The 25703-nt window shown below is 35.2% G+C and overlaps 4 protein-coding genes across 4 annotated transcripts; 2 read left to right on the forward strand and 2 right to left on the reverse strand.

Annotated features, from left to right (window-relative positions):
- Nucleotides 1-682: 682 nt before the first annotated feature.
- On the reverse strand, nucleotides 683-4112 carry LOC121423206. Its single transcript, XM_041618527.1, has 5 exons — nucleotides 4001-4112; nucleotides 3197-3322; nucleotides 2226-2601; nucleotides 1517-1639; nucleotides 683-1001 (listed from the first exon to the last, which is right to left on the reverse strand). The coding sequence occupies exons 2-5, from the start codon at nucleotides 3300-3302 to the stop codon at nucleotides 683-685; spliced, it is 924 nt and encodes a 307-aa protein (XP_041474461.1). The 5' UTR covers nucleotides 3303-3322; nucleotides 4001-4112.
- Nucleotides 4113-6590: 2478 nt separating this feature from the next.
- Nucleotides 6591-12930, reverse strand: LOC121423094. Its single transcript, XM_041618380.1, has 5 exons — nucleotides 12784-12930; nucleotides 12520-12645; nucleotides 11477-11852; nucleotides 10289-10411; nucleotides 6591-8378 (listed from the first exon to the last, which is right to left on the reverse strand). Exons 2-5 carry the CDS (start codon nucleotides 12623-12625, stop codon nucleotides 8060-8062), a joined length of 924 nt encoding a protein of 307 aa, XP_041474314.1. The 5' UTR covers nucleotides 12626-12645; nucleotides 12784-12930; the 3' UTR covers nucleotides 6591-8059.
- A 1669-nt stretch (nucleotides 12931-14599) lies between these two features.
- Nucleotides 14600-20131, forward strand: LOC121422918. Its single transcript, XM_041618160.1, has 5 exons — nucleotides 14600-14618; nucleotides 15944-16093; nucleotides 16943-17318; nucleotides 18401-18523; nucleotides 19131-20131. The coding sequence occupies exons 2-5, from the start codon at nucleotides 15988-15990 to the stop codon at nucleotides 19447-19449; spliced, it is 924 nt and encodes a 307-aa protein (XP_041474094.1). The 5' UTR covers nucleotides 14600-14618; nucleotides 15944-15987; the 3' UTR covers nucleotides 19450-20131.
- A 939-nt stretch (nucleotides 20132-21070) lies between these two features.
- LOC121422972 lies at nucleotides 21071-25703 on the forward strand. Its single transcript, XM_041618223.1, has 5 exons — nucleotides 21071-21171; nucleotides 21971-22120; nucleotides 22956-23331; nucleotides 23907-24029; nucleotides 25271-25703. The coding sequence occupies exons 2-5, from the start codon at nucleotides 22015-22017 to the stop codon at nucleotides 25587-25589; spliced, it is 924 nt and encodes a 307-aa protein (XP_041474157.1). The 5' UTR covers nucleotides 21071-21171; nucleotides 21971-22014; the 3' UTR covers nucleotides 25590-25703.

Genomic DNA, 25703 nt, shown 5'->3' on the forward strand with positions numbered 1-25703 from the left:
CAAACTCTGTCTGTAATTTGATAGATGCAGCCACAGTACACAATGAATCTAGTCTCACTACACCAGACTCTGCATTGTACACTGTGTGAATTGTGAAAAAAATCAGAAGTTTGTACTTACAAACTATTCATCGTCGTTGTCATTATCATCATCGCCATCATCATGATTAACTACAAAATCATCGTCATCAACAGCAGGAAAGACATTAACATCGTTGCCATCATCATCACCATTACTCTAATCCTCATCATTTCCCGCCTCCTTCTCCTCCTCCTCATCATCGTTGTCGCATCATATTCATTATCGTCATCATTATCATCACCACCACCACAATCAACAAAAACAATACAAAAGACAACGAAAAATATACAGTACGTGAATAAAAATAATTTCCAATTTTTTTGGGGTAAACTTAGTGTTCTCTAAATTGACCAAATGAATTACGAAATTATAATATTCCGGAAAAAAATATTGTGTAATACCGTTGATAAATTATTATCACACAACGCCTTCCTTATTCATTAAATTTATTCAAAAAGACACAGACGTGAGAAGGCAAAATATCATAAACTATATCATTACTCAGAGTAATATTTAATCATTTTTACTATGCCAATGTTCAGAGCAATTAAGCTCTGTTAGTATCTAAAATAATATCTTCAGATCACGAAACATGTTATAACTAAGTGAGTTGCGTGTAAGCGGCCTTATCAGGCTTTCTCTGTTTAGCGATGACGTATACGGGGTCGCGAACGATGACCAAGATGGTTTTGATGACGAAGAAGACGAAGACGAGGGCAAAGAGTGTCGATCCAATGACCGCTTGAGGACTGTTGGGATCACGAATGTTAGCGACAAGGATTCCGCCCAAATTCCACATAACTGTCGGGTAGACGATAAGAATATATCGGAAGTATCGATCGTAAACGAAACAGTCCAGGAAGAAATAAGTGATAAGTTGGGTAGCGAGGACCGCAAAACAAATGTAGGTTGTAGTGTCTCTGTAATAAACACACCAAAAATATATTGATAAAACGAGCGTTTAGCAATGTCAAGAATGACTCGAAAAATATTATGTGGTAGCCTTGTCCCATGGCCCTGGGAAGGGGGAGTGCTGGGGTGCTGAAATTTCCTTGGGGTGCTGCGTGTGTTATTCTCTACAGGGAGGTCCCCCTGGTATTCTGGAACATGTGTACAAATTAAAAAAAAAAATGTAACCAAAATGACCTTATTTTTGTACCTTTTTTTCATATTTATTGGGAACCAATTTCACCTCAATGTTGAAGTAACCCTCTTCCTTTTTTGCCTTTCAAATTGTTCTCGGGGCTAATTTGACTTCCATTTTGAAGTGACAACTTTTTTTTCTTTTCAAGTTTACATCGGCACCCCCACAAATAAAATCGTTCCCAGTGCCATGCCTTATCCCTACATGAATATCATTTAATTATTTTATGTAACCATGGTTACTCCTTTAATATTGCTAAATGTGGGAATACTCCATGTACATTCTACTTACTCGTCTATTCCAAACGTATATATTAGAATAATGGCGAACTGGACTCTTGTTGCTTCTGTTATATAAGTAGCATATATAGCAAGTCCATTCTGTATCAAAATACGGTTGGCCCACAAATCGAATCTAGAATCAATCATAGAAAAAAAGATAATGAGACCATGCTCCACAGTCATTGAAAATCTTTGCAATATCATGCCAGTCTTAATTTTTTTGCCTTATTTCAGACCCTAGAACTTCAAATGTCAGTCTTTTTCAAGCTTTACATTTCCCAGAACTGATGAGGGTCTGATAAATTCTGCCAGGTTTCAGGCCCAGTGCTGACTGGCATCCATGATTTTTAACGGATGATAATTATGATAATGATGATTCTGAAAATGATTATGATAACGCACATAGCGTAGGAGAGTAATAATAATAATAATAATAACAATGATATTGATAATACTGATGATAATAACAATATTATCATCATCATCATCACCACCACCACCAATATCATCATCATCATCATCATCACCATCACCACCACCACCAATATCATCATCATCATCATCTTCATCGTCATCATCATCATCATCATTATTATCATCAATATTATTATTATTAAGTTTGATTATCATTGTTGTTGTCAGTGTTACAAAAATAAACAAATCAAAATGACAATAAAGATTATGTTGCAACAGCAGGAGTAAAAACAAAGAAATCTTACATTCCATATTCCTTGAAGACAAATAGATATTGATAAACTCTGGTCGTTGCTATGGATATTGCTACGTAGAGCGTCGTTGCCATTCCAGACAAGGTCGCTAAGCCCAGAAAAAAGGCCCTTCGATCGATGGCAAATAACCATGTCACACTGAGTGTAAGATTCAGCCATACTGCAATGAGAAACTCAGGAGTGGTTGTAGGAGGGTTAAGATATACAGGACCCTTATCGTTCGTCCTGAAGAGAGTTGTGATGACGTAGATCACCCAAGCACCAAACCAGGAGTAGATCAAACCCCAAATTGCGAAGGTGTAACCGGCCGGAGTTATGGGTGTCGGGACGTTGTTAGAGAGGTTGAAAATTGAGTTTCGAAAGAAACCTGTGATTATAAATTTATATGACAAGAACAATAATTTCACTATAAATTTTAACATATGCCACATCGCAAGATATAAATGGCTTTATATGTTTCTGATTCAACGTATAAATTATAAAACTAAAAAAGTATATATAAACATAGAAAAAAATATAAAATGGGAACAGCCACTTTCGATTGCCATGATTGAGGCATGAATAATTCAGAACATAATTGTCGTAATTGTCTTACGACAACATACTAATGTTGATATTTGTATGAATACAATACTAAACTTCAATATCAAATTTTTTTGCTATGATTGTATCGACCTTTTAAAAGTCGTCAAGGAAAAATCTTTACCAACATTACACCGAAGAAACATGCCATGGTTAAGTTTAAGTTTGAAATTAAAGAGGAAGAAAAAAAAAAGAACATTAACTAGAGAGGTTTGGTCGTGGAAGTATCATATACCTAGTACCCACAATCATTTTAGTGAGATCAAGTGACATAACAGTGAGGACGTCTTGGCCACCAAATGAATGAATAAATAAATAGATAATAAATAGATAAATGAATACACTGGCGCAGCACACGATTCTTTGCTTGAATTTATTACCTAATGAATACTCGGAATCTGGACCAACACCAGCTTGAAAGGTGAAGAAGATACTTAAGATGAATGCAGTAGTTACTAGGAGGGTCAACGGAGGCACGACATCCATCTTACTCGATATGTTAATACCTGGAGGATGAGAAATCGAAGGAGAAGGGGATGGAGAGGAGGAGGGAAGGTGGTGGAGAAAGGTTTGGATAAAGAAGAGAAAATATGAAGAGAAAGGTAGAAAAACAGAGGTATGATAAGACTAAACAGTTAAGTTAAAACGATTTAATCGAATAATTGAGGAGGAAGAGGGATGGGTAGTAAAATTAGAAAAAGGAGATGGAAAAGAAGACAGTGAAGGAAATGTGAAAAAAAGATGTTGAAGGTATGAGAGGGAGGATAACAAAGGAGAATTGAGAAAAAATTTTCGAGAGTGAGAAATGTAAAAAGAATATAAGATTGGTTGGAAAAGAAGTTGGGAAACAAAATAGAGAGAAGATGGGACGTGATGAGGAGAAGAGGAGTAGGAAGAGGAGAATAATGTTGGGATTTTATCAGGAGAAGGGTGAAAAAGAGGAAAGGGAACATCGATCATCCAATAAAACACACACGATATAAATGATATATCCGTACGTGTGTCAATACTATCTAAATTAGTGAGCTAATAATATAGTCTGCATTGTAAGGTAACTCATTTCAATTTGGCTTTATCAGGTGACAACGGTAAAATGGTTACTGGTTTAATGATCTGTGATGACGCAGTTCAATAAATATAACCTGTATGAAGATGAATTTGAGTTTAAAAAAATGAATACTCACGCTAAATATGCACTAGAACTATCCCACAACGTTGTCAGGTATAGGCACACAAACGCTACAAAAGATCGGAGGAAAACTAATTTGTTTCGCAGCGCTCTAATACTGTAAAAGGTAATATCGTCTGAGTTTGAAGATTAACTTTGAGTTAATTCTTTTATCTAATTAAGCTGGGTGTTTAAGATAAAAACACTGTTGAATACAAAGACAGAATTAAGATTAATTACTTTAAAACAATCCATGGTTTTAATGCAGTGACTCGGAGTAACCCGTCTAATTCCAAGTACTTTTATTTCGATTGGGTCATATATAAATCAAAGATGAGGTGTGACTATCGTACTACTTTTGCTATTATTTTGTCGTTGTTTTTGTTTTGTTTCTTCCACTCTTTTATTCATTTCCCCTTCCATAGGGGTCAAGATGAATTTATCAAATATTGCATATAAAAATTGTGGATTGAAAAAAATAGTGAATTAATGATTCTTGACTTAATATTACCTTAAACTAATATATAAGCATTCCAAACATTCAGACATTTATCGTTTTGCTTCAAGGACCATACATTACTGATGATCATGATAAAAAACAATTTAGTTCACTTGTATTGCACATGAAAAGGTGTGCAAATGCATTACCATTGCATCAAAAACAGTTTTCTTGTATTTTAATTGGAATTCCCTCAAGTTGAGAGTAAAATGTTTTACAGGTCAAATGCACCCAACGACATGTAATTTAAATATAAAGAGAAAAAACACACAATTATAATAATGATATTGCTCAACGTTTCTCTTTTTTAGATTTGCAAGTTAAAGAGCTTGTAAATCGAATCATGTGATGTTTCAATTATGGCGCTCACAAAAGCTAAACATTGACATATTTTATATTTCATATTTATAAGGGTTAGAATCCCACCCGCCGCTAATGTCACTTTCTACCCAGATGTAGACGTATATGTGATTAAATTGACATATTTGAGGCCGTCGTCAACATCAAGCAGGTCGCGCATGACGACGGTCTCCTGCGTTCTGAAATTTAGTTGAATAATATTTTTCATATAATTTTTTATATTCAGAAAGAGATTGTAAATGATACGTGTGTCTAAAATGTATATATATGTAAAATCTATGTAATAATTGATTATGTTGTATTATGTTGAACATGTGGAACGCAGAAATAAATTTCAAGCAAACAAAACAAAACAAACAAGCAAACATATCGATAAACGGTTGCCTGCCATGATACTCCCAGGGAGTGGAGATGGCGCATTTTATGTGTGGATCAGTGATGGATCCTTTGACCGGGAAAATAATAATTGCAGTGTAAAACGTTTCAACCAGAATATGAAGTGCCATGTAAGTGTAACTATTATCATAAATAATATAACACGTGTGTTACGTCATCGCCTCCCTAATTTTACATACCGACCATGATTTGCATATCACTGTTTTGTGAAATAACCCGAAATTTTAAGATGGCATTGCTATATCCGGCAATTTGATTAAATTTGCAGTAAAAAAAAAAATTGATTTGAATAAAAAGAGAAAAATCAAACAAGCATACCATAACAGTTTCATCAAAATTTGATTAAAAAAAAGAAGAAAATTTATGACATTTTAAAGTTTCGCTTAATTTCACAAAAATTATATTCATATTATGGTCGTTAGACAAATTAGGAGACTGATGACATCACCCACTCTCTATTAATTTTGCATTTGAATATATCAAACATTATCTCCTTATTGTCATGCGAAAGAAAAACTATTCCTCCCTAAACATATTGAATTATCATTGTTTTAACAATTTATTGTTCAGTCAAGTTGATCCTAATTGTCAAATGTATGAAACTGAACTATTTTATGATTCAAATATATTTAAAAAGAAAGAAAGAAATAGTGTGTGAGGGACATCATCGACTCTCTCATTCGAATATCACTCACTTGTGCATTTAACTGTTTTGTGGAAAATAAGCAAAACCTTTGTTATTTTACATCTGAGGCCTGTTGCATAAAACTTTTTACCTGAGAAAACTCGGGGAAAAACTGAAAACTAAGGTTAGTCTGATTTCTGCCATTCACTTTAACACAGAGCACAAACTCTAGTTTTCTCAGGTAAAAAGTTTTATGCAACGGGCCCCTGACTTTCAACTTTTCAGCATCATAGATTATGATTTTGTTACTGAATCTTTTTTCTTGGGTGGACTTGACCCTAAGTTCGTTTGATGTCGAAATAAACTTTTGTTGGGGTGGATATTGCCTTTAGAGAAAAAAAATCAAATGAACTAATGCTGAGATGGCATTTTTTGAATGATGATTATCATGGTTGTTGAGAGTAAACACATGCTGCATATTCAGAATGATGGTATTTAGGTGTTAAATTATGCATGAGTCGAGATAGATATAACGGGGAAAATACTGTCATTATTCATTATTTATGTATTATATTATTAAAATTACCATCATTGTTTTCACCAGTTTAGCATACATAGATATATTTTTCTAATTACTATCATTGTTATTGTATCACATTGTAACTTGATTTGCTATATCTAAATAGGGACATTGCTTGAAGAAAAGACAAAAAGAACGTGCAAGTATTCCTGAATGGGAATTTAATTTTCATACTTTTTATTCTTCACGAAGAATCAATTCCACTCCAATGTCACGTAATCAATACAAGCGATTTTTCTTTTTATTACAGCAACTTGTTACTTTTAACCATGTAGTACTGACATCTGCTGAATAATTTGATCATTTTAAGGACAGTAACTTGTTATTTAAAAAGAGAGAGAATGGTTATGTTTAAATAAACTTAAGTTAATGATTATTTAAGTTTTGATTTGATATCACATGAATTGTATATTGTTGATTTTCTTCTCCAATTTATTTTTATCTCAAGGGATTTTATAGCCTATAACCATTTGCATGCGGATGGTAGTTTTTATTAAGCCACACTCTCCTATTCATCTTGCCTATTTGTCCTCTTGTTACAAAATTGACCTTTTTTAAGTCAACTTCCCAACTTGATCTCGTCGTTTTCTCGTATCACTCTAGGAAATCATGCCCTACATGTAAATCTAATATGATAATTGAAATCCAAGTTGCTCGAATGTAATGTCAACTCAGATGATGCCACTCATGCGTAAATCTTATTTTAACTCTGAAAGAAAAAAAACCCGGTATAATCAAATTTGTCATTGTTTTTTAAAAACACTAATTTCTATTTTAAGAAGGGTGAGTACCGGTGATAACAGATATGAAATAAAGAAGTCCAGATTTATTTTCTTGAAACTTAGTTTTTTTCAAAATTCTCAAAAATAAAATAAGAAATTATCATTTCCTGGAGCAAAATACATCAGTAATTTATATTGCCGTAAATGAAATAACAAAACAGGTTGCCTCACAGATCTCTTCATAAAATGAATGAACATGCCAAGAAAAATATATCTATATTAAAAAGAAAGAAACAAATGTCAAAAGAATTCTTAGAAACATAATCATTAGTAACAATTTGTTTGATATGCCAAAGTACTAGTAAGAGACCATTGCTAAATGAAATACACTCTAAAAATATTGGGTAAAATGCTCCATGAGGGTAATTATGTGTCCAACCAACATTGGGCATTTCTTTGGGGAATTTTTATTTATCCAGTGTGATGAAAATTTTGCCCATTCTAAAGTAACTGCTGCTTATTTCTTAACCTTAATGGACAATATGCTTGCCCGAATTGGGTAAAATACTGCCCAAAATTGGTTGGACACATATAATTACCCTCGTATTGGTTAAAATTGTACCCAATATTTTTTACAGTGTAAGTAATGAACACTATCTGAAAGGTATCTAAAATAATATTTACAAACCATAAAAATGCTATATATTCAAATGGAAAGTGATTATAAAAACCTAGACATTATCATTGGTTCAAGATAATCTGATATCTAAATCAAAATAACTTCATTGGCAGATATCATTAACCAAAATATGTTGTTATTATTATCCTATATGATGGAGTATTAACAATACAATTATTATCCTTTACAATTTTTTTTTCTTTTTCACTAAACACTAAACCAGTTGCGTGTAAGCGGCCTTATCAGCCTTTCTCTGTTTTGCAATGACGTATACGGGGTCGCGAACGATGACCAAGATGGTTTTGATGACGAAGAAGACGAAGACGAGGGCAAAGAGTGTCGATCCGATAACCGCTGGAGGACTGGTGGGATCACGAACGTTAGCGACAAGGATTCCTCCCAATGACCACATCGCCGCTGGGTAGACGATAAGAATATATCGAAAGTATCGATCATAAACGAAACAGTCCAGGAAGAAATAAGTGATGAGTTGGGAAGCGAGGACAGCAAAGCAAATGTAGGTCGTAGTATCCCTGTAATGGCACAAAAGAATGGAAAATTAATATCCATGTATTTCATGAACTATTGATAATTCGAAGAACATACACTGGCGTACAGATTTTGCTGACCAAGATTTTAAAAAAAGAGAAAAGGAAGTAAAGAGAGGAGGATGAAATATTATATTATTTTATGAATATCATTTCAAAATCTTTTACATAATTGGATTTTGTAATAAAAATATCAAAATTTTGTGCGCTCGCTTCGTTCACTCGCAACTTGTATTTAAAATAAATTTTACGCGATACGCCATATCTAGCCCCTTCAAATTTTTGGCTCATTACGCCACTGAGAACAAATATTATGTAAAATTCTCGTCGCTACATGAAGATCGTTCAATTGTTCCGTTGTACAATATTCGTTCGCAATATCTATGTAGAATTCACTTGTAGAGGGCAGTATTCCCCTAAACATGCAATATTCATGCTTTAGGATTTCAAAGGACAAGTCCACCCCAACAAAAACTTGATTTGAATAAAAAGAGAAAAATTCAACAAGCATAACACTGAAAATTTCATCAAAATCGGATGTAAAATAAGAAAGTTATGGCATTTTAAAGTTTCGCTTCATTTAACAAAACAGTTATATGCACATCTAGGTCAGTATGCAAATGAGGAACTGATGACATCACTCACTCACTATTTCTTTTGTATTTTATTATATGAAATATGAAACATTTTTATTTTCTCGTCATTGTCATGTGAAATGAAGTTTCATTCCTCCCTGAACACGTGGAATTCCATTTTTTTTTACATTTTGTGCTTCAGGCACGGAGGTCCTAATCGTCAAATTTGTAAAAATTAATTCAAATAATAAAAAACAAAAGAAATAGCGACATCATCGACTCTCTCATTTGGATGTAACTGGCTCGTTCATATAACTATTTGAAAAAAAATAAGCGAAACTTTAAAATGTCATAACTTTCTTATTTCACATCCGATTTTGATGAAATTTTCAGCATTGTGCTTGTCTGATTTTTCTCTATTGATTCAAATCAACATTTTTCTGAGGTGGACTTGACCTCAAATGATAGTGTGTAGAGTAATAATAATTTATTGAAGCAAAGAAAGAATAGAGTAATATTGAGCAGCAATCCTACTGAAATCTAAAGGAAAATTGAGGTTTCGGGATAAATCTGAATCGAGCTAGTATAACTATAGATATCGGTACTTTTTCTAACACAGGTAAGTGACAAAGTAAAGTCTAATATTTGATTGAAACATATCTTATTTTTTTTAATGTCAGGGACCGTTTATTAAAAAGTAAATGTAAAACATTACCGTGATCATGTGTTTACTCATATAAATGGAATTTATGTACACTTCGAAAAAGGATTAGCAGGAATAATTATTCTCTTGCCCGACTGAGAAAATTTGTCAAAATCAACCAAATTTTGTTGTTAAAATCTACCAGGAATTGGGTTGATTTTGACCAATTTAATCAGTCGGACAAATGTTAAGATAGAAAATGGTCATTTTGACCAACCTTTTTAAAGGGTCAATAATTCAATAAAGTAAACACTATTTTAATTATACTGTCATTATAGTACATTTTTATTATCATAAAGTGCATTATTCATTTGTTAAACTGAAATCAAAGAAGGCCATGGGGTTTTTTTACAGGATAAAGTATCTTTAAAAAAATGCATGTGTATATACACACTTATAATGTCGGGCAACATAATGTCCACTGTGTTGGGTAATGTATGTTGGTAAAAATGTATTCTGGGCAATTATTATCAAATTGAGCAAATTTATTACCCAATCATTAGTTTTTATTACCCGATTTGGACAGATCCTAACCAATAGTTGTGTGGACAGTATGTTACCTAGTGATGGTTAAAAATTGGGCCTTTTTTGCCCAACCTTTTTAAGAGTGTACTCACTCGTCTAGTCCAAGCCTGTAGAGCAGAACAATAGATAGCTGTACTTTAGTTGCGACCGTAGTCCAAGTAGCGTATAAGGCAAGTCCATTCTGTATAAGAACACGGTTGGCCCACAGATCGAATCTAAAATCAATCAAATTTAGAGGGGAAAAGATGACAGGAATTGCAATAATTACAATGTAAAGCGCTTAGAGACACAAAGTATTAAGCGCTATATTAATGTAACTATATATTTATCATTTTCTTTATCATCATCATCATTAATATCATTATTATTATTATCATATCATTGTAGGAGGAGAGGAGATTGTGTTAGTTAAATCGGCTAATAGCTTATAATAAAACAGAATTGGTCCGTTAATGGAGCATTGAGTCACACCAGAAGTAGCGTACTAATCCTATCCGATTTTACTCTTCCTCAGTGTTACCAATCTGATATGAAATAAAACAGACCCAAAGTGCTGTTTGCCTCAAATTCCACATTTTACTTGTTGATTATAACAATGTCAAATTTTTGCGGGAACAGTCCCAAAAAATTGCATCAACTCTTGGACTGGTCTAAAGCTTTTGCCAAATTGAAAAAAAAAATGGGGAAAACTTTTGTTTTACATGGACCTTGTGAGAAAAACCATGTTGTAACTTTGTAAATATGAGCTCAATCATATTCTACGTTCAGGCACAGAAAAAATTGAAATGGGACAAAAGTTTTCAATGCTCTGAAGATCACCACTCTTGTCAGTTCTGTGGGGTGGAGTCACGGAACTATGGCCTCCAAAACCTGGGTACAGAACTAAGCTTCAGGCTTTGATTGAAACATTTTGTTAGGATCGGAGTGATAGCCGTGCCAGCACTTTTTTAACATGGGGGAGATTCCATCAGAGCCAATGTGCTTATTAACTTTCAATGTCATAACCCACACTCTACATGCTCTAGTCTATCTCTAAATAGTTGAGAAGGGTCATTTCCAACTGGGACAAACAAGACTATTAATCACAATACCCCGCTTCTTACTACTAGTGTGGTGTGGAAATGTTCTATATAAACTGATGATCAAAAGCCTAAGTAGTTATTAAAACAGATTAACCCCTGACAGAAACAATTACTTCGAGCAAACAAACGAACAAACCCCAAAATAACCAATAAAAACATAATGATATTTTAGACGAAACATAATCAAACGAAACTTACACTCCATATTCTTTGAAGACAAAAAGATAATCATAAACCCTGCTAATATGTATGGAGATCGCTATGTAGAGCGTTGTTGTTATGCCAGCCAGGGCCGCCAAACTCAAGATAAAGGTGGTCCTGTCGAATGCGAATAACCAGGTAACATTTAGGGTAAGATTCAGCCATACTGCAATGAGAAACTCAGGACTGGTTGTAGGAGGGTTAAGATATACAGGACCCTTATCGTTCGTCCTGAAGAGAGTTGTGATGACGTAGATCACCCAAGCACCAAACCAGGAGTAGATCAATCCCCAGATTGCGAAGGTGTAACCGGCTGGGGTGACGGGCGTCGGGTACAAGTTGGACAGGTTCCCGATCGAGTTTCGAAAAATTCCTATTTGTAATAAAATTATAATGACAAGGGAAAATTCTTTCATCAACATGATAAAGAATGTAGAATCTTTAAGAAAATATGGTGTTTTATTAAAGGAACAAAATGGGTCACATTTTATCTTTATTTAAGGCTTAATAATCATTATTAGATAGGCCACCCGGGTCGTGTGGTCTAGTGGATAGAGCATTGGACTCATGATAATAAGGTTTTGAATTCGATTCCTCGCTCTGCATTGCCTCCTCTTTGATGAGTTTTTTCGTCTACAATGTCACCCACTATGCCTGATAAACTTTGACAATCATCTTTAATAGAATAAATAATATTGAATTTGATGGCAACATGTTAAACCGATGACTAAGAGATGGTTTCTAGTAAAAAAAAATCAAATTTTGATAGAAATCTTTTTAAGGAAAATGTGGAAAAATAATATTGAAAACAGGGATCTGGTCGTGGAACTAACATGTCTCAGAACGTGTTTTACTTGTAACAAACAGCTCGTTCATTGCATATTCATGAAGATCGAAATGTTTTACCGAAGAAATGCAAACTCGAAAATATCATAACTTTGTTATTCCTTGTCCGATTTGTTAATGTTAAGTCTCTTCCCAGTCCCTCCTAAAACTACCCTTGCATAGCCTCTGACCTATTTTATTGTATAGCTCCTTACCTAATGATAAGTCGGAATTTGGGCCAATACCGGCTTGAAAGTTGAAGAAGAGAGTTAAGAGGAATCCAATAAGTACTAGAACGGTCAACTGTGGTACGACATCCATCTTACTCGATATATTAATACCTGGAGGAAAAGGAAGAGAAATTAAAAATGGTGGCTGATTCATGCATGATAACGCTGATGATGATGTTCAAGAAAAAAATCTTATTTGAAGACGATTTTATTGTATATATTTCAAAAAATCTACATCAATATACTCACGATATAAGATGCACCAGAACTATTCTACAACTTTATCAGGTGGGCAAAGGTATTTACTGCAGACGCTGCAAAGACGGTAGAAAAACTAACTTGTTTAAAATTGTGCTTCGATCTCCTTCTGTACAAGGTAGTGCCTTAACTCCAAGTTAATTCCTTTATCTGATTAAGCCTGGTGCTTAGCTGCGATTAAACATGGAGTTGTATCTACAAAATTAAAGAATTAAGTCTGATTGCCTGGCAATCACTTATGTGTATCAATGACTCAGAATAAACCATCGAAATCCACATAGTATAAGAGAAGTAAAGAAGTAGGGAAAGCAATAAGTATACAAGGAGAGCAGTAATATTTTATATAGTTGTTTAATATTTGCTTAATTGTTGGTTGATGCTGTTTTTTGTTAGAATAACTTTCAAACTTTCCACAAGACAATGAATAAGTCTTTGAGATACTACATCTTATAAAAGAAAGGAAAGAGAGATTTTTAACAAAAATATTTAAAGCGCAGGCGATATTCACCTTTATAATGACCTTGAGGCACAACTATTAACGTTCCAAAGACACTTTGATTCGGATTCAGGGACCACTGTAGTCTGCATAATATTATGGTCGGTCGCTAACCTTCTCGGGACACGAATATGCTTCGCTAATGAAAATATAAAAAAACACTTTATTAAAATATGTGTTTAATGAAATGTTCTAAAAGAAGGCCCTTAACTAGAAAAATACATTCCAATGAAAAAGTGCTCATAATTCTTTTTATTCATTCATATTCTGATTTATCTTATTTCTGAACTGACATTTGTTCTCTATGCAAGGTGAACTTTCCAAAATAGTGTTCAAAACAATGATACTTAGTGATGAGTGGTTCTGAAGTGCTATAATTTACATGCAAAAAGCCTTAGACTGACCCCAAAAAAGTATCGAATTTAATATTTCTGTCCCAAAATGTGACTTTTCGTTTTCCTTTTTAACAACCAGTATATAACATCCATGCGTATTTGTTAAATTGTTTTTTTTTAATAGTACTACAATCATACTTAGTTTGATGTATAATAATAAAAATTAATCCTAAATCAGAAGAGAAAGTTCTTATACTTCTGAAGTTTACTTCGAAGTTTATTTTCGTATATATCAAGTAGGCATACGTAATGAATAAAAGTTCAAAGGAAATTATAATAGACGGGGGCTTTAATACAAAATTTAACTTCGAACCAAAGATGGATTGTAATTTTTTATTTCACTCGTTCATTCAATTTCACAAGTTCATATTATTTAATTCAAGGACTAGGTGCAACGCTAGCGTTTTTTTTTCAAATCGTTATGAAACCAATTTATTAAGACCTTTATTTTAATAGAATATTCGCCGTTACATCCAACACTGTGGTACAGATCGGCGGGATAAGAAGGACCAAAGACAGCGATTGAGGTGTAAAAAAGGGAAATTGGAGGACTTGCCTAAGAAAAATAAAGGTATGGATATGCACTGAAAAACATAGTTTACAGGGAGAGAGAGGGGGGTGGGTGGCAGGAAGGGTGAGAGAAAGTGTTGAATGAGTTTGAGGGTGGGGCACGTATTCACCCATACATCTACATGGGACAATTACAATGCGGGGGGGGGGTCTCCGGAAACATTGTAATTTGGTCTTCGCCCTCTTTCATCAATCTCGATCACTCGATCACTTGAGAGTAAATAATTAGCCACGTTTGTCGACAGTCACGTGCGGTCAATGTCAATTAGCAAACAAAGGATCAAAAATTAGTTCTCGATATATGCATGCACCAAGTCAAAGATTAACGGCATTATAATCCTGTTGTCTGAGTCAATCAATAAAAGGTAAGATTTTTTCTAGTTCTTCGCTGGTACCATCACCATAGTAATCACCACCTTTTGCACACGAAAATACAGTTGTTTGTTCTGTATACAGTGAGTCCCACCCGGTGTCCTAAATAGTTTGATTGAAATGTGAAATATAGAAGTTAGACAAAGTAGTTTTCTTAACTCGATTGCTATCCCTGATACAAAAGCAGTGAGCAATGCACTGCATAGTACCATGCTCTAACTTCGTTCAATATATTGCATGATACAGAGCAAATTCATATAGATACGTACGTCAACGAGAACTCATGGCTGCCATAACTTGGTATTTCTAAAGAGGAACAAACAAATTTCAAAGGGTTATTTGCCTCCCCCAATATTATCATGGGGGCCGTTGTTCCCAAGGATTGACGCCTTTGTCTCCAGGACATATCTCGTGAAAGAAATAATGCAACCGCGAAGCGCAAGATGAAATAAATCTACGATGGCGAGCTATTGACACCGTTAGAAAACTTTCAAGGAAATGACTTTGAAATACAAGCGCTCTTCTAAATTAATATGACCGTATCTTCCATAATACAGGCAACATCACTGTCTCACCCATTTCGTCTTTTAACAACAACTTTGAGTCCACACATCTTTATCACAGTTAATCAATGAAATGCGATTTAAAAGATAATTGAAAACCATAGAAGTACATATAATTCCTTTTGAGGGGGAGGGGGGGGGGGGAGGCTGTTAAGAAAAATGTGTTGCTAATTCTCTCCACAATTATTGTCTCTGAATCGGTGTCTAAACGCATAATTACACATTACTTGATTTGATAATAAATGTCTACAAGGACACATGTATATATGCAACAAACTTAGAATGTTCACTTCATCCACATCCACCCATTTCGCAGACAATTGACGTTCTATTTTGTCCTCTCCGAAAAAGAAGATTACAGAAAGCTATAATGGAACATAAGCACCATCCCGGCTACTATTTCATCCCATTAGCACATCAACTCATGATACCCTTTTCTACCAAGAGAAATATATCTTGCTCGAACGGCATTCAATTGTCAGTAACCATAATTTTAACACTTTGGACATGTTGTGCCCTACCAAAATATGATTGGATGAAATCATGCCTCGCAAATAAAAAAAAATGTCATTGATTTGGTCCAGTGAGACAGGTGGGTATACCCTTTTTAATACTACTACTTTGATTATGGCAAATTTGTTAATTTTCGATAATGATCAATCTACTCAATTTGCCCAATATAACAGTAAGTCATCCATCAGAAGTTGCTCTCCAATAATCGCTTTTCCCTCTTTTGATCTCTTTTTTATGTATAGGACCTTGACTTTTCTTTCTCCTTTTGTAACAAGCTGAATTCAAGATGGAATCAGTGGTGGTAGCATCGGTTTGCACCCTCATTGTCTTCCTGTTTCTTCAGTTTGTCACCTTCCAGGCATCTATTGGACCTGATAGTCCGTTGTCAATTGGTAAGAATCCGTTCGATAGACACTACATATCCGAAAGTTGTGTTTTCAAAGCTTTCTGTCAAATCATAACTGCGCCCAATCGAATTCTTCTCGGTCATAGAAATAAATGTTTTTCGAAAGGTAAATGCGAAACGTTGAAAAGAAAAAGCATTTTGAAAGGCGTTTAACCAATTAGGTTAGTTTAGAATGCAACTGTAAACTTAATCGGGGACTGTTGGTTTCAGGACGCGTCCTTTCCCGAGAACATTAAATATTATGCTAGAAGTTAATTACTATACACATACAAGTAATAAATAAAGTGCTAATTTCCCGCACGCAATCAAGGTAGACTAGATTTGTCTTGCCTCGTTATCTCTATCGAATATGTCTTAAAATTCAACAGGCAGAAAAGGGTATTACATTGCTGCAGCAACTGAGCCTAAGAAAATCAATTGAACGCACACCAAAATCAGCAATACCGTGTTTTCACAAAGAGTTGCAATTGATCAAATCGAACACAACTATGGAAGTGACAGGCGTAATCATGGTTATCTTCAATGTGTATACGCTGACGTTTGTAAGCAATCAGAAGCACGTTGGTTGGCCAAAGCAATTGTAATGATTGTGAAGTTATTGTTTCCAAAGTGATTAATCCATATGCTTATAGACAGAGTTATGGGGATGCATGCTTGCCTAGCTCAGACTGGTTGGGCGAATCAGACTGGACACTCAGGAAAATAATGTGAAGCAAACGCAACCATCATATTTTCGTGTTGTTGATTTACCTAAGCAAATAAGAATTTGTTCCTTTTGACTTTTCTATAACAATCCTGTGTTTCGATATTTTCCTCCTTTATTTTCATCCCTAAGGGTGGTTCAAGAGCACTCATGAGGTAATCTCGGGTAAGTACCCCACCCCGGTCACCCCTGCCGGATACGCCTTCAGCATATGGGGTCTCATCTACCTGTGGAACTTTGCCTGGATCATCTACATCCTGACGACCTTATGTCGATCAAACAGCCGTGGACCAGTCTACCTCAACCCACCTGCGACAACGGTCATGTTCCTCAACAGCTACATGATCAACAATGTTGCCAACATCCTGTGGCTATTCTTGTGGGATCGGGAGTACCTGACGAGATCTACGTTAGCTCTCTTTCTGATCGCACTAACCCTCTACGTAGGGTTGTACGTCAGCCTCACCAATGTCTACCAGTATCTCACCGATTTCAAAGACTTTGCAGAGTAGGTTTGCTATCTCTTCTAAACCATAAATGATGCGGTTCGATAGTCTCTGAGAATAACCTGAGTTTAACTTTAAACTTGTTTTTGTCTGCAAATCGTTTTTATGTTTCTTATTATTTTAGTGAACGTGAAGAAGATTGACAATAATAATCGTAAAGACACAAACAAATTGCCAAAATATCTTATGATCAACAGCACTAACAGGTGGTAATGGGTTGGTGACAGTGACTAACCACGAATTTCAAAACAGGAAGGACCAAGGGAGAAAACCCTGTTCATTTTGTTTGACAAACAATGTTCAATAAGCAATGCATATTCTACAACTTGCAAAAAATGATGTAATGGTCGCCAAAAAAATTGACAATAGAAAATAAATGACTGACTATCACTTCTAAAATGTTCATTTGTTTATTCTTTTTTTAAACAAAACATAAATGAGGAAAATTGCGCCACCTGGTGGTAAAAATAAGAAAAGCAGTTTTAGTAGGATAGGTACCAACCGAAATGTCACAATCTAACAAATCAAATAAAACGCTTTAAGTTAGCCAACGAACTGTAAGAAAAGGGTATTATACCTAACAGAATGGAAAAGTGACGAAACGAGTACTTGAAATAATGAAGCACATATAGTGTCTAAAGTAAACGCCTCTATTGAAAACGAAAAAAAAAAGAAATATGGAACAGAAAATATTAAAGAGGGCACTTTTATCTTTGAATAACTTTAAGACTAATCAACTTTAATCACAACCTCGCGATTCAGGTAGAGAAATTCAATTTACCCAGTTGTATTTTCGGTCGGCAATTTCAATGATTTTCATGCAATATTTCAAAAACTGTTTGGAAGTAAATTAAAGATAATATTAAGTCACATACATTCACAATCATTTGTGATACTTAATGCATATATTATGAGATAATCAGAGCGAAAGACGGCGTTTTCATCTGCTTAAGTGTCCGGAGTCTCTGGACATCGGACCCTCCCCTCCTACTCTTTCCTTTCCATTACAATAAACCACAAAGTTGTTTCCGAAATATGAATATAGTCTTATTTCATTTTCAATTATTTTATTTTTGGTTGTAAGATCTGATCTGTGGGCCTATAGAGTCTTAGTGCATAATGGTCTGGCCATCTATGCTACCTGGGCTACAGCTGCAGCCCTCATCAACCTATCAGTAGCACTCATATACGAAGCCATGCTACCAAGGTAATTATAATTCTTTCAGAGGCGTATCCCGGGGGTGGGGAGATGGGGGTATAAGGGTGCCCCAGGAGCAATTCAAGGGGCGTAACAGGGTAATTGATGGTAGTAGAAAATACAGAAAGATCTTATTTCATGAACAGTTTAAGCAACAAGAAACATTTGGACTGGGTACATTTTCTGCACTAGCCAATTGAGGTGTCATATTTTGAAAAGGCCCAGATTTTCTCATCCCGGGTGACCCCCCCCCCCCAAAAAAAGAAGATATTCCACTGCTACATGTATAAACATTCTTACTTGGGTGTGGTCGAATGTTGGGCTACAATCAATATCCTATGAATGGTCAAAGGTTTTTTGTTTTTTTACATGGAACATTGTTTTGCTGTGATTGGCTCATTGGGGAAAATTTGCCGTGGACTGTGAGATTTTTATCGGGGAGTTTTATATACATGTAGAAATATGTTTGCAAGTATCTTTCAAGAGGCGCAAGTTTGCTAACAATTTTATACCTTGCAAATCAAAATTTCTGTAACAGATTTTTTTCATTAATCTTTTTTTATATTTATTGTAATAGCTGTTCATTTACATCATCGATATATTCTTCTTAAAACAGCGATGTCGCCACCTACATCACCCTTACCACTCTTGCCGTTGTCGCCATCGTCTACTTTGTCTTTGAGTTGTTTGTCTTCGATGCCTATACTCGATACGTCTTCATGGTTTATCCTACCTTGATCTGGGCATTGGCTGGTATCATGGTAGCTAACGGTGATGACACTAACAGCCCAGTGTTTGTCTACAGCGCCATTCTCGTCTCAGTCTGTTTCATCTTCTTCATCGTCAAGACCGTTCTCATGATCATCCGCAGTCCCGTCTACCTGATCGTCAAGATGACCAAGGTCAACTCGACCACGTACAAGCACATGATGTAGAAAAAAACAGACCGACAGAGTACTTGTTGGCTAATTTTTTCCTTTCTATATTCTCTATTTTACCTTCTGCATTTCCTCCTCCTCCTCCTTTTTCTTCTTCTTCTTCTCCTTTTCGAAATACATCAAATGCAACCATTGTTCCACTCTTGTAACTATTCGTTAAATTTCAGGATTTTTTTCCACGAAATTTTTTGGGAATTGAACAATTCCTTATTCCAGGAAATGTGATGATTTTGGAGAATGCTTAGTCCTTTATGAATCATATACACAAAGATTATTTTATAAAGATTTTCGTTAAATTTCCTTGATTATCAAGCAGATTATTCATCTATAAACTTTCTACACGCTGTTTTCACTTTCAAAATAATGTCCAATTTTATGTCAAAAAGTGGGCCCTGATAAACCACAATACTCTATCATTTAACTTATAAAAAAGTAAAGGAATATTTCATAAAATACATCTAATGAAATTACACAATTACAAATGCTCATAATATTGCAGCATAGGATACCCACTTAAAGTGCATGAATGACTTTACAATCCGATTTAAGCACATATAGATATCAAGAGATGAAATAGTTAAATTTCTGAATATCAAAGCAACCAATGTACAAGTTAATATATAAACATGATGGCGATACCGAGATTGATAAATAAAATGTGCAATAATTTCGAATTGTAGATTTCTTTTCAAGAGGTATTCTTTCGACTTTCATTTTGTCTTTCTTAAAGATTCATACCCACGAACAGAAACAAAGATGATATATAGAGTGAGAGTTAGTGAGTGTGTGGGTGTGTATAGGGGTGTGTGCGTGGGGGCATGTGTGTGAATGTGTGAGAGAGAGGGATAGGGAGGGGGAGAAAGAAAAACAGAGAAGGGCATGTAAGGAGTTTCATTTATTTTAACTCATCATTCAAATTTGTAGTATTAAAAAATCCACACATTGGTATTCATAATACATATAGCATTTTCATTTATTTGATGTAGATAAAAGAGCAATGTGGATGAAATGTCTTGCTTAAGGGCATAAAGTGCGGTACCGAGCATCGAACCCCCCATCCTCGGATCTCCAAACAAGCGCCTTCAACCACTCGGCCACGACACCTTTACTATTTATGTTTATATAAGTATTTATCTCGGATCACAAAATATAAACTAACATAACGTCAAATGAATCACAAAGCATGTCATCCATCATAAATCGTAGAAAAAAATGAAAAAATGATAAACTTGAACATAGCTAAGTAGCAGCCACGTTGTCAAAATTAAATTAAAAAAATACAAATAAATTCGATCGAGGATCAAGAATGTTACTTATCATATTTATTATTTCGTTGACTCTTCTATTCTTTCGTGTTCGTCTAGACGCACACTGCATGCAAAAAATATTTTCTATTTCTCTCTTTCGATTCTCCGGACACCCGAGTGTCATATAAGTAATACCTTGGTCACATTTACTCTACGGCGCCCTTACGGCAAGTCGAAAACAGCCGTTTTAATTTTTTTGTACCAGCTCATATAGTGGAGTTTGAATAAAAATGAATAAAACGGCCGTTTTCGACTCGCCGCACGATCGCCGTAAAGCAAATGTGACCGAGGTATAACCTCCATCGAATGTCACGTGCTTGGCATAGCAAACAATAAATCAGGCTCTCAAGATCAAGTCAAAGATTAACAGTATTATAATTCTATTGTCCGCGCACTGAGTCACGCATAAAAGGTAAGATTATATCAGTTATTTTTCCAGTTCTTGTCCTATATTATTAAATTACCGTACGTAGTAATCACCTACTAATGCAAATGATGTAGGCCTACGGCTGTTGTGAATTCCAACATACTGTGGAACATATATTGAAATGTGAAATTTAGGTGAGGGAATTTCCTTTCCTCTGCTCGATTGATTGACCCCGAATACAATAACAATGAACCGTAAAGACACGTCGTAGAGAATTTATATGCGCTCTCGTTTATTTCGTTAATATTTTATAGTATCAAATTCGTATCATACAGGTCAATACCTATATCATAATATAAAACCTCTGAATAAAAAGAGGTTTGGGGCTGTTTTCTTACCACAACATCATAAACATTAATCATAATGGAGGGAATGTAAGACCTAGATAAGTGGTGTCATAACAAAAGTTATCTGGTATCCATGCGTTTGGCTTATTTTTAATTTAGGACTTTTAAAACTTCATGATGGTTATTATTATTATCATCGTTTTTATTAGGCCTATGATTATTTATTATCATTATTATAGTTGTTATGTTGTTATTTTTGTTTTTATGTTATTATTTATGATCAATATGATTATCATCATGATGAAACCAGCATTAATTTTAATGTTAGCATTTTTATTAATATCATTACCATCATAATTCCCATCGCCATTCTCATCACCGTCAGCTATCATCACTGTTTATTACTTGATGTAGTATGTGTCAGTATAGCTTACTCAATTTATAGAATTTACACTTTCTTATATTATTTTTCCCTCTTTTATTTTTTTCTTGTGCAGGATCTTGACTTTTCTTTTTCATTTTCTAACAAGTTGAGTTGAAGATGGAATCCGTGGTGGTAGCATCGTTTTGCACCCTTGCCGTTTTCCTGCTTCTCCAGTTTGTCAACTACCAGGCAGCTATTGGACCTGATAGTCCGTTGTCCATTGGTAAGGCTGTGTTCAATAATGATAAGAATGATAATAATAATAATGATGATAATAACGGTATATTTACCCAGGGTAGCCACTTAAGTCCCGAAAACTGTTCTCCCAGCGGGCCCTGCTATTATTATTCATCGGCTGAGCTAGGCTACCTATTCAGGTGCACACAGCTTTTTGATGAATTACCTGCCGGTACCCATTTACCTCACCTGGGTCGAGTGCAGCACACTGAGGATGAATTCCTTGCTGAAGGAAAGTACGCCATGGCTGGGATTTGAGCCCACTTCCCTCTGTTTCAGAGTCCGGAGAATAATCGACTGGGCCACGACGTTTATGTCAGTGATGACCCCCACCAATTCACATGTGCCACCTTATTATCCTACCATCCCTGCTTGTCATCTGAAGTCCACAATAGCTTACTCCTAATATCCCTCTTTTTCCTTCACAAACTCCATACCTCCCGTTCTAAGTCTCTTGAAATTTCCTAACATCGGATCTATGATTACATACATTTACATTCCATCTGGAACACAGGAATCTCCAAAGAAGTCGAGGGATCAGTTAAGAGAGAGACGCTCAATCGACAATTTATAGGGTAAAAGCGAGAGAGCGTTGTGGTATTGAAATCCAAAGTGGATCTTGTGAAATTTGTAAATGGGCTCTTGAATTTCGATTATCAAAAATATCATGTGAAGTAACTACAACCTCAATGTTTGGCATTATTTATTTTCTTGTCGATTAACCTAGCAAGCAAAGTAGTATTTTATTTTATTCTCTTATTACAAATTTAACTGAATTTGTCTTTTGATCTGTATTTCCCTCCTTTATTCACTTCCCAAAGGATGGTTTAAAAGCACTGTTGGTAACATCTCAAATAAGTACCCCACCCCGGTCACCCCTGCCGGGTACACTTTCAGCATATGGGGTCTCATCTACCTGTGGAACTTTGCCTGGATCATCTACATCCTGACGACCTTATGTCGATCAAACAGCCGCGGACCAGTCTACCTCAACCCACCTGCGACAACGGTCATGTTCCTCAACAGCTACATGATCAACAATGTTGCCAACATCCTGTGGCTATTCTTGTGGGATCGGGAGTACCTGACTAGATCTGCGTTAGGTCTCTTTCTGATCGCACTAACCCTCTACGTAGGGTTGTACATCAGCCTCACCAATGTCTACCAGTATCTCACCGATTTCAAAGACTTTGCAGAGTAGGTTTGACGTTTCTTAGAATTAATGACATGAATGATGCAGTTCAGTAGTGTTTGAGCATAACTCGTGTTAAAATTAAAACTTTTGATTGTCCACAAATCATTTTTCTGTATTTTATTTTCGTGAGGAACATGCAGGTGTTACGTATGATTATTTTTCTTCAACAATGTCAAATGAACTTGGTACTATGTCCGAAGAACATTAAAGGGAAGCATTGTAGCTGTTCTCACTTCTGCAATAATTTTAAAACATGGCTTATCTCAAATGATCAACCCAATAATCCAAACTGAAGTGTGTAAGTTGGAACCTTCAACGTTATATAATTAAAAATAAAAACGGGATCTCTTCGCTCCTACATTTCAATAATGTTCTTGAAACATTTACATATTCTCGTCCCAAGAAGGAAAATCAGGTGTACGTTCATGTAATCATTATATTTATAAATATTATGGCGATTATTTTAGCACATTTATATTCTATCTAATTGTATGTATCTCTCCATGAAAATTATTCAACTAATAAATGTGTTTCCGATTCAACTAAACATTTCAATTATTTTATTTTTGGTTGTTAGATCTGATCTTTGGGCCTATAGAGTCTTAGTGCATAACGGTCTAGCCATCTACGCTACCTGGGCTACAGCTGCATCCCTCATCAATCTCTCAGTAGCACTCATATACGAAGCCATGCTACCAAGGTAATTACAATCTTTAAAGGGGAAGTTCACCCTGACAAAAATTTTATTGTAAAAATAGCAGAAAAAATAATAAAAAATATTGCCGAAGGTTTGAGAAAAATTCATCAAATAATTAAAAAGTTATTAGAATTTCAATTATTTGATTTGTGACGTCATATGCGAGCAGCATTTATACATAGCGAATGGTAAAAAATCAATGAAATGTCATTTTCTCAGAAAATTGAAAATGGTTTTCACTGTAACTTTTGTATATCAATAGACAAATCATTTCACACCCGATCATGAAAAGAAAACAAAATTAAGTCATCAGGAACCATACAAAATTTGAAATTCATACATTTTATATTACATAACACATGGGGCAGCTGCTCGTTTATGACGTCACAAATCCCAAATTTTGAACTCTAATAACTTTTTTACTCTTTAACAGATTTTCCTCAAACCTTCACCAATATTTTTTACTATTTTTTCTGCTATTTTTACAACAAAGTTTTCTTCAGGGTGAACTTCCCCTTTAAAAACATTTATTTTTAGAGGCGTGTCCAGGGGGTGAGAGATGGGGGTAAGGGTTCCCCAATTTCAAAGGGGGCACAATATTCACTGTAAAAAATACTTAATGACTAAAAAGAAACAACCACTTTGGAAAAAACTATTGATATTTCACTTCACGGTGAAAATAATTGCATAGTCATTCTTCAAATTGTTATATCAGGAAATTTCCGGCAATGTAACAGAACAGACCTATTCTCAAAAAAGGAAGAGCACATTTAAGTACAGGAAATGTATAAGATATCACATATAATATACCAATTTCCTGTAATTTTACACGATGTATAAGATTACAGATGTTCTCGAAGCTCTGCCGCGTGATCCTTTCCTATAGGAGAAGAAAAGTATATTTGATAATAAGAAAGTTTAATTGTACAGTCTCAGAAGGAACCAGAAACATTTGAATGGGGTACAATCACTAGCCAATGTGTCACATTGTTGAAGTCCCCAGATTTCCACCTTATTCCTGCATGGGTGCCTCCCCGCTAGATTCTCCATTAGTATTATCTACATCTTCAATTGGGTATACGATCGAATGTTCGTCCTATCAATCCATTATGTACCAGAATCAGTGTAACTCGATTGGGCAAATCACTCCCCCTGATCCCATATATGCACCCTATTTAAAACAACTCTGGCAAATTAAATTTATATTGTTTTTACATAATGGTTATGTCATTCTTTCTAAACAGCGATGTCGCCACGTACGTTTCACTGACCACTCTTGCCGTTATCGTCATCGTCTACTTTGTCTTTGAGTTGTTTGTCTTCGATGCCTATACTCGATACGTCTTCATGGTGTATCCGACCTTGATCTGGGCATTGGCTGGTATCATGGTCGCTAACGGGGATGACACTAACAGCCCAGTGTTTGTCTACAGTGCCATTCTCGTTTCAGTTTGTTTCATCTTCTTCATCGTCAAGACCGTTTTCATGATCATCCGCAGTCCCGTCTACCTAATCGTCAAGATGACCAGGGTTAATTCGACCACGTACAAACACATAATGTAGAAAAAAAGACCGACAGAGTACGTGTATTAACGATTTCTCTTCTCCTCCTCCTCCCTTCTTCTTCTTTCTTGTTAATTCGTCCTCTTCTCTTCCTTCCCTTTCTACTCCTCACCC

This window comes from Lytechinus variegatus, chromosome 10, assembly GCF_018143015.1.
Source record: "Lytechinus variegatus isolate NC3 chromosome 10, Lvar_3.0, whole genome shotgun sequence".
Taxonomy (NCBI): Eukaryota; Metazoa; Echinodermata; class Echinoidea; order Temnopleuroida; family Toxopneustidae; genus Lytechinus; species Lytechinus variegatus.

Excerpts from the sequence above, each read along its gene's own strand:
- LOC121422972 (XM_041618223.1), top strand. The coding sequence starts at position 22,015 with ATGGAATCCGTGGTGGTAGCATCGTTTTGCACCCTTGCCGTTTTCCTG. Across the intron at positions 22,121-22,955 it reads TGATAGTCCGTTGTCCATTG|GATGGTTTAAAAGCACTGTT; the intron begins GTAAGGCTGTGT and ends CACTTCCCAAAG. Across the intron at positions 24,030-25,270 it reads TACGAAGCCATGCTACCAAG|CGATGTCGCCACGTACGTTT; the intron begins GTAATTACAATC and ends CTTTCTAAACAG.
- LOC121423206 (XM_041618527.1), bottom strand. The coding sequence starts at position 3,302 with ATGGATGTCGTGCCTCCGTTGACCCTCCTAGTAACTACTGCATTCATC. Across the intron at positions 2,602-3,196 it reads AGATTCCGAGTATTCATTAG|GTTTCTTTCGAAACTCAATT; the intron begins GTAATAAATTCA and ends TTATAATCACAG. Across the intron at positions 1,640-2,225 it reads GTCTTCAAGGAATATGGAAT|ATTCGATTTGTGGGCCAACC; the intron begins GTAAGATTTCTT and ends GATTGATTCTAG.
- LOC121422918 (XM_041618160.1), top strand. The coding sequence starts at position 15,988 with ATGGAATCAGTGGTGGTAGCATCGGTTTGCACCCTCATTGTCTTCCTG. Across the intron at positions 16,094-16,942 it reads TGATAGTCCGTTGTCAATTG|GGTGGTTCAAGAGCACTCAT; the intron begins GTAAGAATCCGT and ends TTCATCCCTAAG. Across the intron at positions 18,524-19,130 it reads TACGAAGCCATGCTACCAAG|CGATGTCGCCACCTACATCA; the intron begins GTAATTATAATT and ends TTCTTAAAACAG.
- LOC121423094 (XM_041618380.1), bottom strand. The coding sequence starts at position 12,625 with ATGGATGTCGTACCACAGTTGACCGTTCTAGTACTTATTGGATTCCTC. Across the intron at positions 11,853-12,519 it reads AAATTCCGACTTATCATTAG|GAATTTTTCGAAACTCGATC; the intron begins GTAAGGAGCTAT and ends TATTACAAATAG. Across the intron at positions 10,412-11,476 it reads GTCTTCAAAGAATATGGAGT|ATTCGATCTGTGGGCCAACC; the intron begins GTAAGTTTCGTT and ends GATTGATTTTAG.